General features: G+C 28.9%; 5 protein-coding genes across 5 annotated transcripts; 1 reads left to right on the top strand and 4 right to left on the bottom strand.

Moving 5' to 3' along the window:
• Positions 1–25: 25 nt before the first annotated feature.
• On the top strand, positions 26–4,095 carry LOC139096862 (slit homolog 2 protein-like). The gene is made up of 5 exons (XM_070648618.1): positions 26–33; positions 368–2,100; positions 2,161–2,817; positions 2,889–3,548; positions 3,830–4,095. Exons 1-5 carry the CDS (start codon positions 26–28, stop codon positions 4,093–4,095), a joined length of 3,324 nt encoding a protein of 1,107 aa, XP_070504719.1.
• A 2,707-nt stretch (positions 4,096–6,802) lies between these two features.
• Vps33B (vacuolar protein sorting 33B) lies at positions 6,803–9,565 on the bottom strand. Its single transcript, XM_070648595.1, has 4 exons — positions 9,329–9,565; positions 9,017–9,117; positions 8,292–8,955; positions 6,803–7,971 (listed from the first exon to the last, which is right to left on the bottom strand). Exons 1-4 carry the CDS (start codon positions 9,383–9,385, stop codon positions 6,934–6,936), a joined length of 1,860 nt encoding a protein of 619 aa, XP_070504696.1. The 5' UTR covers positions 9,386–9,565; the 3' UTR covers positions 6,803–6,933.
• A 436-nt stretch (positions 9,566–10,001) lies between these two features.
• On the bottom strand, positions 10,002–11,037 carry Naa60 (N-alpha-acetyltransferase 60). The gene is made up of 2 exons (XM_070648619.1): positions 10,589–11,037; positions 10,002–10,411 (listed from the first exon to the last, which is right to left on the bottom strand). The coding sequence occupies exons 1-2, from the start codon at positions 10,938–10,940 to the stop codon at positions 10,002–10,004; spliced, it is 762 nt and encodes a 253-aa protein (XP_070504720.1). The 5' UTR covers positions 10,941–11,037.
• A 225-nt stretch (positions 11,038–11,262) lies between these two features.
• Positions 11,263–12,358, bottom strand: mRpL52 (mitochondrial ribosomal protein L52). Its single transcript, XM_070648642.1, has 3 exons — positions 12,255–12,358; positions 12,038–12,195; positions 11,263–11,509 (listed from the first exon to the last, which is right to left on the bottom strand). The coding sequence occupies exons 1-3, from the start codon at positions 12,289–12,291 to the stop codon at positions 11,315–11,317; spliced, it is 390 nt and encodes a 129-aa protein (XP_070504743.1). The 5' UTR covers positions 12,292–12,358; the 3' UTR covers positions 11,263–11,314.
• A 227-nt stretch (positions 12,359–12,585) lies between these two features.
• On the bottom strand, positions 12,586–13,413 carry LOC139096864 (brachyurin-like). The gene has a single exon (XM_070648620.1). The coding sequence runs from the start codon at positions 13,411–13,413 to the stop codon at positions 12,586–12,588; it is 828 nt and encodes a 275-aa protein (XP_070504721.1).
• Between the last annotated feature and the right edge of the window lie 178 nt (positions 13,414–13,591).

A 13,591-nucleotide genomic window follows, 5' to 3' on the forward strand; every position in this document is an offset into this window, starting at 1 on the left:
AGATTAGTTACATCAAGGATTCAATATGAATAGGTAAGTTTAAATAAACCATTTCAAACGCAAATGAACTTGAATAGGACCAAAAAGATTACTTAATAGCTTACTTCGTTGTCTATACTGTGATCCATAATCTCCTTCATATGAAACTGTCTTTTTTGCTGACTTCCGATTGCCAATTTCAAATACCAAAAGCAACGAGTTCTTTTGCCATCCTCGTGATCCTAGAATGGCACACGGCATGAAAAAGAAAGGAAATGATTGGGAAACAAAACTATATTTCAGTTTCAATTCTAGTCCGTGTTGTTATATATTTAAATACTTTTAAATTCTCCATATTAATTATGTATTTCATTTATTTATTTCACAGTCTCGCAATAATCCTATTCCTTCAAATATCCATCGGATGCTCAACAATAGTCTATTCAGAAATAGTTCGTTGTGTCTATCAAATTAAGAAATTTGACGATATTATCAACAGTCCATATACCTGTGTAGCAGTTGGTATGAATTTTCCATCAAAAATCATAATTGAAGAAATTAATGGAAAGCATAAAGGAGAACGTGGAAATAAAGATGTTAAGGCTTTAGACATTTCTAATCAAAATTGTGAATATTTTCCAGCTGGATTTAACAAATTTTTTTCAAATCTCGAAGGAATTTTTGTTATAAATTCAAATTTAAAAAGTATCAGAAAAAAGGATTTGGAAGTGTTTCCAAAGCTAAAGAGCTTGTCATTAGCTGACAACAAATTGTTGACAATCGAACTTGGAATTTTGACAAATAATCATAATTTAAGAAAGATTTCCTTAGCAAATAATCAACTTATTGGAATTGGAACTGATTTACTCGATAATGCTGAAAATCTTGAGCAGCTTGATCTGTCAAATGCTGGCTGTGTAAATAAAAAAGCTTCAAATAGAGCAGAAATAGAGGCAATGAAGACTGAACTTGCAGAAAAATGTTCACCAACAGATGACATGCAAAAGATACAAGAAGCAGAAGTGAAACTGTATTTTTGTAATGAACAGTTTGCAAATGCTACATCCATAGCTAATGAAAACATTAAAAAACTTAAAGAATGTTCAGAAGAGAATAAAAAAAGTAAGGAACAGATGAAGCAAATTCAATCTCAACCTGATCAATGTAAAACTGGATCTGAATGTAAAGATAAATTAGCGGCTTATGAGAAGCAAGTTGCATCATATACTAAGAAAATAAAGATTCTTGAAGAGCACATTGCGAAGCTACAGGTTGAAAATAAGGAGTTAAAGAAGATGAACAGTCAAGCTACTTCAATTCAGTCGTGTACAGCAGATCTGGAAAAATGTAAAAAGTCAGCAACATCATCGGAAATGAAATCAGCTCCAGAATGTAAAAGTAATTTAAATTTGCTTAATGTCATCATCGAATGTGATAAATTTGATGAAAAGGTTTGCATTTCTGAGAGCACCTTAGTTCCATTTGATGGAATGACAGTGACTGGTGTAAAACAACCGAATGGAGCATTAATAGATGGCAGCTTAGTAACAGAATTACAGCTTTTTGGTGGTGCCATTCGAGCTATTCCAAACAATTTAGGACAATATTTTACAAATTTAATTACACTGCTGATGAGTAACGTAAAAATTGAAGGAATCGATGATCAGTCATTGAATGGATGCACACATTTAAGAAATTTAACAATAAATAACGGAAAACTTAGCAAAATTCACACTGAAGCCTTTAAAAGTGCTTCAAACTTAATTTATGTTGACTTTTCAAATAATTTGTTAAGTGAAATTAGTGAAGGAATTAAAAGACTTGAAAAATTGGAAATTTTAATACTTAATGGCAACAAAATCACTACAATCGAATGGAAATGGTTTAACAATATGAAGAACATCCATACAATCTCAATTGCAAATAATCAGTTCGAGCATATCGACTCAGGATTCTTAAATACTGAAAAATTCTCTAATTTAATGACTGTTGATATGAGTTCTAGTAAATGTGTTAATATAAAATATCCAGCAGTTGGCATTGATGAGATTAAGAAGCAACTACACAGAGGATGTCCATTCAAAGTAGATTTGAGTTGTGACTATAAGCAGATTGGCAAAGGTAATTTAGGTAATCAGAATGAATTCTAAGCAACTATTTTTTAATTCATTTACTTAACAGATTACGTATGCGAAGCTAGGAACGTCTTCATATATTATGAAAACACCATCATAAGCAGCATTGTAAGCACAAACACAATCACAAACGATTCAAAAATAAATGTCACAAAAGTAATTGTTAAAAATCAAACAATGAACTACATCCCATCCAACTTCTTTGAAGCATTTGGAGGTAGTGTTGCATCAATTGAAATTGACAATTCAGGACTTCAGCAAATTAGCAATTTGAATGGATTAAAGGAAATAAAAATTATTAACAATAATATTCAAATTATTGATGAAAACAGCTTTGTTGGATCTCCCAATGTTGAAGTGATTATACTGCATGGAAATAAAATTCAAAAAATTAGAGATGGAACCTTTGCTAATAATAAGGAAATTTTGACATTTGACATATCAAATAACAACATAAACCAGCTATCATCAACGTCTATTGAGACTATTTTACAATTTAGTAACATCATCAACTTATCTGGAAATAAATTGTCAGTTATTAATTGGACATATGATGGATCAGTTAAAGGTCAAATTATTGCTGAAAATAATCCATGTCTTGACACAAAATCTGGAAAAAATTCTAATGAATTCATTAAAGAGATTTACGATAGATGTTCTGAACAGATTGAACTGCATTGTAGCTTTGAGTACATCGATGAAGGTATGACTTTTGAATTTTTGTGCAGCATCTGTTTTATGTCACATTTTAATTATTATTTTTCATTTATACAGATTATGTCTGCATTGCAAGAAACCTCAGCATATTGATTGAAAATACTAAAATAATCAAAGTAGTCGGAACTCACATGGAACCAGGTCTTTCATCAAAGAATGTAACGAAATTTATCATCAATAACCAGAACATGAATTACTTCCCAAATAATATTATTGCCGTATTTCCAATGCTAACAAAAGTTGAAGTAGTTTCATCAAACTTGAAGAAAATATCCAAATTTATCGGTCAAAACTTATCATGGATAAAGATAACTGGAAATAAAATCATTAAGATTGATGCAAATTCATTTGCTGAGTCACCAGGTCTTACCTTCATTGACATGTCTGAAAATGCTATTACAAGCATTCCTGAAAGTTTATTTGAATACAATTCGGAAATTATTGAAATAAATCTTAGCCATAATCAGCTAGAGACAATTAAATGGACAATATTTAACATTATGACTAATTTACAAATCATTAACATCAGTTATAATAGACTTAAATCTATTTATTGGACTCAGTTGGCTATAGAAGTGGAAAACATTGACTTAAGTGGAAATGAATGCATCAATCTAAAATATTCAACTGAAAGTAAAGATCAATTTATGGATGCAATTAATAATGTCTGTGGATTTGAGACGAAACTAATTTGTAATTATAGAAAATCTGGGTCAGGTAAGTGATTGTTTAATTTAATTAATGTGATGTCTGAGCAGAGTGGAATCTGTAGTATCGAGTGAATCTACCAGTGTAAGAGTAAGGCCACTGTGGCCTAGTGGTTAGGCAATATACCTCATTTGTATAACAGTTATGAAAGTGCATGGGTTTGATTCTAATTCCGATCTCTGAATGGTTATATAGATTGCTGTCGATATGGCAAGGATTCACACAATGCTCACGACATTATAAGTTGATGGCTAAATCAACCAAAATCATTTTATTTTTTTTCAATTCAGATTATGTTTGTCACACTGAGAACCTTGAGATTCTTAACGAAAACACAAGAATTGTTGATGTTCAAGGCACACATTTACCTGGAAAATCAAATAAGGATGTCACAAGAATGATTTCACTCAACCAAAATGTCATCTATTTCCCAATCAACATTCGCAAATTCTTCACTACATTAAGAGTTGTTGATATAATTTCTAAGTCATTTAAACTTAGAGTTATATTCATAAGTGATGACAAGTTTTCAATTTCTTCAAATTGTCAATCTTAAATTAATTAAAATTTCTGATTAAGATGTAAAATTCGATCATTTATAAAACGTTCAATAAAATAAAATTTTTAGATCAAAGAGAATTTAATTTGAAAATTGCAAATCAGTCAGAAAGTAATTGAAGCTATTGTTTAAAATGCTCATATTTCTTTGCCAAAATTGTCCCACCGTTAGATTCCTAAACTTAACTAAATTTATTAAAGTACTATTTTAACATGAGAATTATTCAAATTTTGTGTTAGTTTGATTGATTAATTGTATTGAACTAACTAGTAAGAAGAACTTACTATGTAAAGCATTCAAAATTCTTATTTTTTAATTTACAATACAATTTGAACCAGAGTTTGCATGACTCCGGGAGTCTAACTGGACTCCACTGGACTCCACTGGACTCCAATTGGACTTCAAATTCTGTCTCCAATAGATTCCCACCTACTCTCATGTCAACAATAAAAAATGCTTTTTCAATTAATTTATTTTGTCAAAAATAAATACAAATTTGTGCAAAATTAGATTCCGAGCTCGAATTCTATTAAAAAATTTTCTTTAGAATCAACATAAGTCGACTTTTCTAAGCGAAATCCTAGTCAATATCGAGCTCTAAATAAATAAATAGTCTAAACGGTTTGAATATTCATGTACAGGTATACAGCCGTAAGTAATTCTTTCATTATTTTTGCTCGGCATAATAACTTTAGCAGTCATAACAAAGTAGTGTGACATTGAGGAAGAGTTCATGTAAAATTTAAAACATAACCATATTTCTTTGAAAAATGGCTTATCAAGTGGCTGAAATAGATAATAAGGTAAGTAAATGTACTATAAATCAGGTGAAAAAAATCATTGTGGGAATAGATTTGTCAATATTAATATTGAATTTTATCTCTGAAAAAATGTAGAAATAATTTTGAAACCACAGGTTTTGACTAAATTTGACTATATTATTGGTCTATAATTAGCCAACAATTTATTCGAAGATAAACAAATTTTTCGTTAAATTATCAATTCAAAAATTGAGAAAATTTTGAATAAAATAAGAATTTGACTTTGATTTTGCTTATGAAAAGGCAACATTTGTGCTGCATAATTGTAACTGGACACCGGCACTTATTTTGTTACTTCATATCCAAATGATGATTCATTAAAAAGTCATTATTTTGCAATTACAGATCCAACTTCCAGTGGAGATAATCTTGCATATATTAAGCTATTTAGATGACATCAAAGATATTCGAAATTTTATGGAATTATCCAAAGAAATTCGATGTTCTTCATTTAAAACTCCAAGAATCATGAGGAAAATGAAGTTTGTAATATCGAAATCAAGATGCACAATAGACAGACTAGAATTTGTAAAAGATTCCGGAGAATTTATTCGATGTCTTCAACTTAAATTTGTTGGAAAAAGTGAAAATACAATAAAATACATTTTGGAACATGTTCCAAATTTGGAAGAGCTTTATTATGAGAATCAGGATGAGTTCTATAAAAATGGATTTGATGCTGAATTTTGCAATGTTCAAAAAAATTTTGAACCAGTGGAAGTGACAAAATTAAAAAAATTAAAACTTAAAACAAACAATTTTAGTGAATTTGTGAAAAATATTAAAAATTTGAATAATTTAGAAGAAATTTCAATCAATTTAAATCAATTTAATGATGACAAAAAAGTTGTTGATTTTTTAGTTGATCAGAAAAATTTAAAAAATTTAAATATCAAGTTTAAATTAACTAGAAATCCAATAGATTTTCCATATGAAGATGTTAGCAACAAAATCAAATTTCAACTTAAAGTTTTAAAACTTAAATTTAATCATAAAAGTGATGAAATTTTTTTAAATTTTTTCCAAAAACAAGCTTCAAGTTTAGAAGAATTGGATGTAAAAAGTTCAAATGAAGAGTTTCTAGAAATTTTATTTAGAAAATGTAAAAAATTAACAAGTTTAACATTTTATGGTAAAAATTCAAAAATATATTCAGATTTGTATCCACATTGGATGCTAGAAAATGTTAAATATTTAAATGATTACAGTTTTTCTGCCTTAAATTTAAATTTAGTTTTTAAAAAATTTCCAAATCTTGAAAATTTTAAATGTTGTCAACTCATTAATTTAAATGGAATATTTGATAAACTTATTAAACTAGAATTATATACAATTTCTGTTGAAAATTTCCAGAATTTGAAATTGCCAAATTTAAAAAATTTATCAATTAAGAATTTAGAAAAAATTGTTGATGAAGCTCATTGGATAAAATTTATTCAAAATATTCCAAATATTGAAAATTTAAAAATTATTTCCTTAAAATGTAAAACGGACCATAAAATTATTTTAAAATTTATTAAAAATTTCATTAATTTGAAATATTTTGAAATTTGGTATTTTGTAGAGATTGATACCAAAATTATATCTGATGGTTGGTTACCGATTTTCTCATATGAAGATCCAATGCCGCACAATCTCTTTATTGAATTTGATAAGAAAACTATCAAAACAGATAATATTAAATTAAGCATTGAAATCCTTCAGAAACAATTTGAGGATTTTAAAATTATTAACTACAACAATTCTGAAATTCTTTATAATTTCAAGAATCTTTACTTACGTCCATTTGAGTATGATTCAGACTATTAAGGATTTCACTGTTTTAAAAAGCCATAGCAAAATGAAGATTTTCTTCGGGATTCAAATTGAAAGATATAAACAACTTTTTGTAATATTTTACTACTTTATTGGTATAAATAAAAAAAAATGAGATTTTGTATTAAAACTTAATAAATCAACCATAAATTTTGTTAATTTTTCTTTAATAATCACCAAAAGTTGCTTAAAATCTAATTTAAAATGCACTTTTAACAAGATTAATTCCATTTGTGACCTCATCACTCGCTAAAACAATAGTCGATCCAGTCAACGATTCAATCATCTTACATGCTGCAACTTCTGCATAAGTAATTCCACCAATCACAAAAATGAAAATTGATTTGGGTTTTAATGGAAATGAATTTAAATTTTGAATAGATTTAAGACTTTTAATGGAATTTTCACCATTTTTTAAAATTTTCATATCAAAATTAGCAAATTTTGTGGAAATATCTTGAAAATTTTGTGCTTGAAGGAGGTTGTGAGCCACTTGTGCAATAAAAGGGATATAATTGTCATTAAAGACATAACTTGGACATGTTTTTGTTGATGTTGACTTTTTCTTATCCGGAATTTCACTTTCATTAATTGGAATTAATTTAAATTTGATTGCATCTGTCATGAATTGAGTTTTCTTGGTTAAATTTGATGCAATTGTCATTAAATTTTTAGTATTAGGTCTTAAAATGTCAGGAAATAATTTTGCTTTAAATAAATTATGAAAAATGTAAAGATTTTTTTGTCCAAAAGCATTTAAATAATTATGAATTAATCGATTAGTTTCATCACCCGAATATCCATTAAATATATGAAATAATGCCATAAGTCTTAAAACATTAAATTTATGAGCATTTGTGCTCATATTTTCATCAATAAATGAAATAATTTGCTTCCGATTTTCATTCCTTAAAATCATTTCCTCAACATTTTGAAGCTTTTCAAAATTTAAGCTCATTTCTTGAACAATTTTCTCACAAATTATCAAATGCTTGTACAAAATCTTTTTTTGTGCTGCAACTTTTGGCAAATTTTGTTCAACAAAATCCTTCATTTGCTCGAGATTCATGTCACGTGAGTATTTTCGTTTTTCTTGTTCCAAATTTTTTGATTCTGCTTTGATTAAATTTACAACTTCAGCAAAATGCTTGTATTTATTTGCTGTATATAGTTCGTCAGATGTACCGCACATTCGGAGTGTTTTTATGTCGTCATGGCTTTCTAAATTTTTGGATTCCTGAATAAATTTGTAGTGAGAAAAAACATCATTAGATGGTTGTGATTAAAGGTTCTCGAGACCGAACGACAAGACTTCTCAGTCTGCGTCTCGAGATTTGCCAGGATTGAGACTTTTGAAGAATTCCCTTTTAATTTCGGTCTCGATCTTAATCTTAAAAATAATCATTGAAACTTAGACTATAAGAAACCCTAGTTGTATTCTAATCTTAAATGTGGTTCATAAGACGATCCAAATTTCAGCTAGGGTTTCCCCAAAGTTTTAGTTTTGATGCCAAGATCGCGACTGAGACTACAATGAGCTCATTAATCCCCACTTACCTCTTTCAAAATATCAATTTTTCCATCAACAATCTTATTATCTCCTTCAATATTCAAAATTCCAGCTTTCATGTCAAACAATTCCAACATTAATCCACTATAAGTAACCGGTGTAAGAAGACATGATGGATAGTCAACATCTCTATCAATCACAACCATAACATTAAAATCTGGATTTTCATCATTTGATGGTTTTTTCAATTGCGTAAGCATGTCAATTACTTTTTCTGAATTTTCACCACATGTAAGGATCATATTTGGACGTTTATGGACCATCGTGAAGACACGAAGTGATTTAGCAATAGAACTAAGCAGACTTTTATCTTTTTGAATGAAAACTTGTTGAAATGTTGATGGAATTTCAAGAAGAAGTAAATTTCTGTCGATTTTAATGAAATCCCATGAAAATCCATGCAGACTAACAATTCCAGCTAATCCTTCAGATTCAACGAGATTACGAAATACGAAAAATAAGCTTGGCACAACAATAATATGAAACTCTTTAATTCCATCATTTTCTGATGAACTTGATGACTTCAAAAGAGATATTTGATCCAAAACATGCTTAAATGTTACTAAATTAGCAAATATCATGTAGACTAGGGTTTTTGTTTTTGGTGGAAGTGACGATGACAGCTTATAAACTTTATCAAAGCCTTTTGATCTGTAAATTAGTAGATTTAAGTTAAATTTCTTCAATATAATGATATTTTGAAAGTTTTTACTTCAACCATGTCATGTTTGCGAATGAGTCTAGAATCCGAATTATTTCAGGTTCCACCACAAGATCCTTCCGTCCAAATATTGTGAGGAGAATATTATCAAGCTGAAATGAGAATTAATTGAATTTTATGGCAAATTTTTGATTTAAGGTCAATAGTTATGAGAATTGCAGCAATTGATTTCGTATCTAGTGTGACTCGAGCCTACATATATTGAATGAGCTTTACAATATTCAACTGTAGGTAAGTGTTTAATTGCAGATGTTTGACTAGAGATCTGTTGCAGATACAGCACTAAATTTATCAATGTGTTACCTTTTCAAGAGCAATTTGCTTATATCCTGACAGCTTTTTCTCAAGAACCACGTCCATTGTTTTATAATTTTAAATTCAATGTCCGGTCTCTTAAATTATTGTCTATTTAACTACGCAATCTTAATTTTTAATTATAAATATTAGAAGCTACGTATTGACAGTAGCTTAGCACTTAATTATATTGACCATCTATATACTTTTACTTAGCTAAATATTTAAAATTTTAAATAAACAATGACTAAGTACGGAATGTTTTTAATTTTATGTCATGTAAACAAAAACAAGAAACTTTTAAGCCAAGGGGTAGGAAAATCAAAACTTTTTTATCTTAATCAAATAGTAATTCAGATTGAGGATTATATGCAATTTTTTGAATAAACTTAAGTCGATTGGACAAAAATTCGTTATAATTAGTTGAAGGCAAATTAATGTTCTTATTAATGATAAGTCCTGATGTATTTTTGTCCACTTGGGTAACAATTAGGGAATAAAACTGACGAAAATTGAGAAAATAGGTCGAAAATCGAACTTAGAGAATCCTCAAAGCTCAGAAGCTCATCTAAAAACTTTGAAAATAATACACTTAGACACAGACGAGTGTCTGATCCTTAGAAATCCGAAAAACTGAGATTAATCCAATTAATTTAATGAAACATAAAATAGATAATTAATTTTATTGAGGAAAATGCAATTTTGACATTGTATTATAACTTATCCAATTAATCAATAGCCTAAAATTTGTATTAATCCATCTAAATATATTTATACTATGAAATCTCGAACAGCATTCTCTTACATAAAAGCCAACAACATTAAATATCGTATTTTTCTCTTCATTTCCAACTTTATCGACACGTAACATGACAAATGCATCTTTTGACTTTCCATTAATTGAATAATAATGTGGCAGGAAGGAAAAGCAATGAAAATTGTGTTTTTCATAAAATAATATTGCACTTAAATTTGTTGATAAGGTGTGAAGGTAGCATACTTTTATAGACTTTTCTTTTGATCGAAGCTCATTGACGAACGTGTCCAGGAGAAGTGAACCGATTCCATTTCGACGAAATTTTCGATCAATTGCTAAAAATTAAAATAAAATAGTTAATTTTTTGATCATTTTTTGACCAGTTTTTTGGTCATTTTTAGTCAACTTTTGGTAATATTTTGGTCATATTTGATTATTCTAATCACAAAATTAAATTATCATCCTAAAATCTACTTAATTGTGCATAAAAATCTCATACATAAATCACATACCTAGCGACAATATGTAAGCAATCGACGACTTCCTCCCTATCGTATTTGACAGAATCAATTTATCATCTTTGTTTAAATTATTCCATTTTTTCACTTCGCCGACAATAATTCCAACAATTTTATATTCATAAATTGCAGCTAAATTAATAAATCGTTGAGAATTGCTCGTTATGTCTTGATACCATGAATTTGGATATGTAATTGGAAAGGAATCTTGAAAAAGGTCCTTGACTTCTGAAATGTCATCTTTGTTAAGTAATCGAATGTCCAGTTTTAGTCTTGTGCGTTCACATTCGAGTGCACTTGATGGATCTGCTTCAGCTAATAAAAGTGTTCGTTGACTTTCGAGCATTTTATACGAGATTTTTGTTGACGTTTTTTGAAGAAAAATAAAATAAATAAAATTTTCCTAGTTGAGAATTTGTTTTTTTTTGTGATGTTTACTAAGGGGGATGTTGTGAGGAATTGAAAGAATTTTTTAAAAAATTCTAATTTTTTTTTGTTTTTAAAATATTTTAAAAATATGATAAATTTCCTAGAATTTCAAAAATTCACCAAAAAATTTGGAAAATTAAGAAACTTTAGTTAATTCAACAAGTTGAATTTTAAATAAGTTTATGATTAGTTTTCAACCCCTTGAAAAATTCCAATAAAAAATTACAAAACAACACTAATTTATTTATTTTAATAATAAATCCTATTTATTTTCTAATATCTAAATTTTGATTATTTTTCATCATTTTTCTGTAAAAGTCTAAAACCTTTTGGCTTAAGTTTGTTTTTAATGATTTTATCTCTGCTTTGATCCTTCTCTTTTTGAATTCTTGCATGACGATCGACTGCAAAATCTATTTCTTGAATTCCTTGTACAATTTTGGTTGCTAATTCTCGCTGATATTCAATTCGTTTCTTCTGGTTTCTCTAAAAATATAACGAATATTGAATATGTTAGTTTAGTGCAAAATCAAGAGGTGGTTTGCGATCATGTCCTCAAATTCACAACTATTTCAAGGACAGAAACATAATTTGGACAACATTCTTCAATTTGCTAGAGGTTTTCAGGACAATTACAGACTGTCTTCTAAATTTTTGCATTTAAAACTCCAATAATCTTGGATATCAATCCCAAACTGCTCTCCTATCCATCTTAATATGCTCATAAGTCTCGCTGACTTGGGAACACATATTTCCGATTTTTCCATCCCGTCTACTTTTAAGGATAGATTGATAAACTAAACAAGGAATATCTTAAAAATTACAGTCAGGGATTTGACCCCCATTGCATCCATCAATATTCCATCAATTAAAATCTTTAATTGCAGAGATTAGCTATGATTAGATTGACTAGAAACCGAATCCCAAGGTAATAATTCTTCACAATTCTCAAAAGCCTCTTCCAGACCTAAAAACTTTGAGGTAATATCATCAAAATAATCAATGTCAACTCACTCCAAGTGGTGTCGGTCGTCCATCCATGTAAGTAAAATCAGGAAGATAAGTCAGTGGTGATTCCGTATTTGGATTGACCGGTAAACGCATCTTTTTTCTCCATGCCTGATCGATGAATTGAATTTGTGAATTGTGAAAAAATTTCACACCATTTAGAGCTGTTGATTGAAAGACTTTAATGATGACATTTATATTAGTAAAAAGATTGAAAAGTTACTTGTTAAGCTGTGTGTTTTTTGAAATATCCTTAACATTTTGAGCTGAAAATTCAATTTGTAAATATTGTTTTATTTTTAATTTTAATGTGTATGAAAAAAATTTAAATGTGGCAACACCAAAGAAGCAAAAATTGCGGGAATATTTGACTTTTTTCGGAAATTGTCTAATGTGCTGCCATCTTTGAGCGATTCAAGCATTCGTCCTGAATTCTTCTGTAACATAAACTCAATATTTCCTGGATCATCTCCTGAATTTGGTCAATCTAGAAAATAACTCAATCTCCTTACATTTTAAAAATTCAAATTTTTATTCCATGCATTGCAAGTTTATTAAATAATTTTTCTCAATTTTTCATGAACTTTTTCCACTTCTGCCCATATCCAGTCAACAATTTCCTTTGTTAGCCTAGTAAAAACGGCTGGTCGCCCATCCTCACACATCATAGCACCAAATGATGAAATACCAACTTGAACTGTCAAATTATTTCTTAAAATTGTCAAAGCTCCACCAGAATCACCACGACATGCACTTGATTTATTGACAGCAGTTGAAACACACAATTGTGTTGATGATGGAAATAACCCAGCAAAAGTTGAACATTCATCATTGCTTATGATTCGATTCTTTGTATATCTTAAAATTGACGATGATCCACAACTATCACAATACCGTCCATAACCAGCAATCGTGCCAATTTCTCCAGCAAATGATTCATCAAACATAAAGCTTGTTGGCAGTGAGACTGGTTGAATTAATCTGTTGAATTTGATAGCTTCTGGAATTGTAATAAGTCCAACATCCATATATGCGTAAAAGAAGCTAAATTTAGGATGAATTATGAAATTTTCACTGTTTAAAGCTATTTGAACTGCATCAGTTTCATTGACAAGCAAATCAAATACACCTAAAATAAGAACTAAACGTTCAACATTCCATAAGCAATGACCGGCAGTAAGTATAACATTTGAATCAATTATTGAACCACCACAAAGTGAAAGATCTTCCTGATTTTTTATCTTTAACATAAGTGCAACTTGATATGGAAAATTTTCACGATCAGCAATAAATCCGTTGACTATTTTATGACTTGATTCACTTTGAACTAATGAAATTGATGTTGATGTAAGAAATAGAATTAAAATTATTAAAATTGACATGTTGATCGACTGATGTGGCAAATGTAACTGAGAAGATTTCTTTTTGTGTTTTTTAAGTGAACTTTACAAACAGCAAGAAATACAGTTATGTAAAGTATTGATCTCAGAATTATCAAAAAATTGCATGTAAATACATTTAAGTTGAAGTACGACTGGATGATTCCAATTTGCATTTAAA

The sequence above is a fragment of the Chironomus tepperi genome, unplaced genomic scaffold (assembly GCF_022539635.2).
Source record: "Chironomus tepperi strain 1889 unplaced genomic scaffold, CSIRO-AGI_Ctep_v1 contig_408, whole genome shotgun sequence".
Lineage (NCBI taxonomy): Eukaryota > Metazoa > Arthropoda > Insecta > Diptera > Chironomidae > Chironomus > Chironomus tepperi.

Coding starts and splice junctions, on each gene's coding strand:
- LOC139096862 (XM_070648618.1), top strand. Junction 2,818..2,888: donor CTTTGAGTACATCGATGAAG/GTATGACTTTTG, acceptor TCATTTATACAG/ATTATGTCTGCATTGCAAGA. Junction 3,549..3,829: donor TTATAGAAAATCTGGGTCAG/GTAAGTGATTGT, acceptor TTTTCAATTCAG/ATTATGTTTGTCACACTGAG.
- Vps33B (XM_070648595.1), bottom strand. CDS start 9,385: ATGGACGTGGTTCTTGAGAAAAAGCTGTCAGGATATAAGCAAATTGCT. Junction 9,118..9,328: donor AGCAAATTGCTCTTGAAAAG/GTAACACATTGA, acceptor TTCTCATTTCAG/CTTGATAATATTCTCCTCAC. Junction 8,956..9,016: donor GCAAACATGACATGGTTGAA/GTAAAAACTTTC, acceptor ACTAATTTACAG/ATCAAAAGGCTTTGATAAAG.
- Naa60 (XM_070648619.1), bottom strand. CDS start 10,940: ATGCTCGAAAGTCAACGAACACTTTTATTAGCTGAAGCAGATCCATCA. Junction 10,412..10,588: donor TGCTTACATATTGTCGCTAG/GTATGTGATTTA, acceptor TTTAATTTTTAG/CAATTGATCGAAAATTTCGT.
- mRpL52 (XM_070648642.1), bottom strand. CDS start 12,291: ATGTTAAGGATATTTCAAAAAACACACAGCTTAACAA. Junction 12,196..12,254: donor AAAAACACACAGCTTAACAA/GTAACTTTTCAA, acceptor TTCAATCAACAG/CTCTAAATGGTGTGAAATTT. Junction 11,510..12,037: donor GACGACCGACACCACTTGGA/GTGAGTTGACAT, acceptor TTATATTTTTAG/AGAAACCAGAAGAAACGAAT.
- LOC139096864 (XM_070648620.1), bottom strand. CDS start 13,413: ATGTCAATTTTAATAATTTTAATTCTATTTCTTACATCAACATCAATT.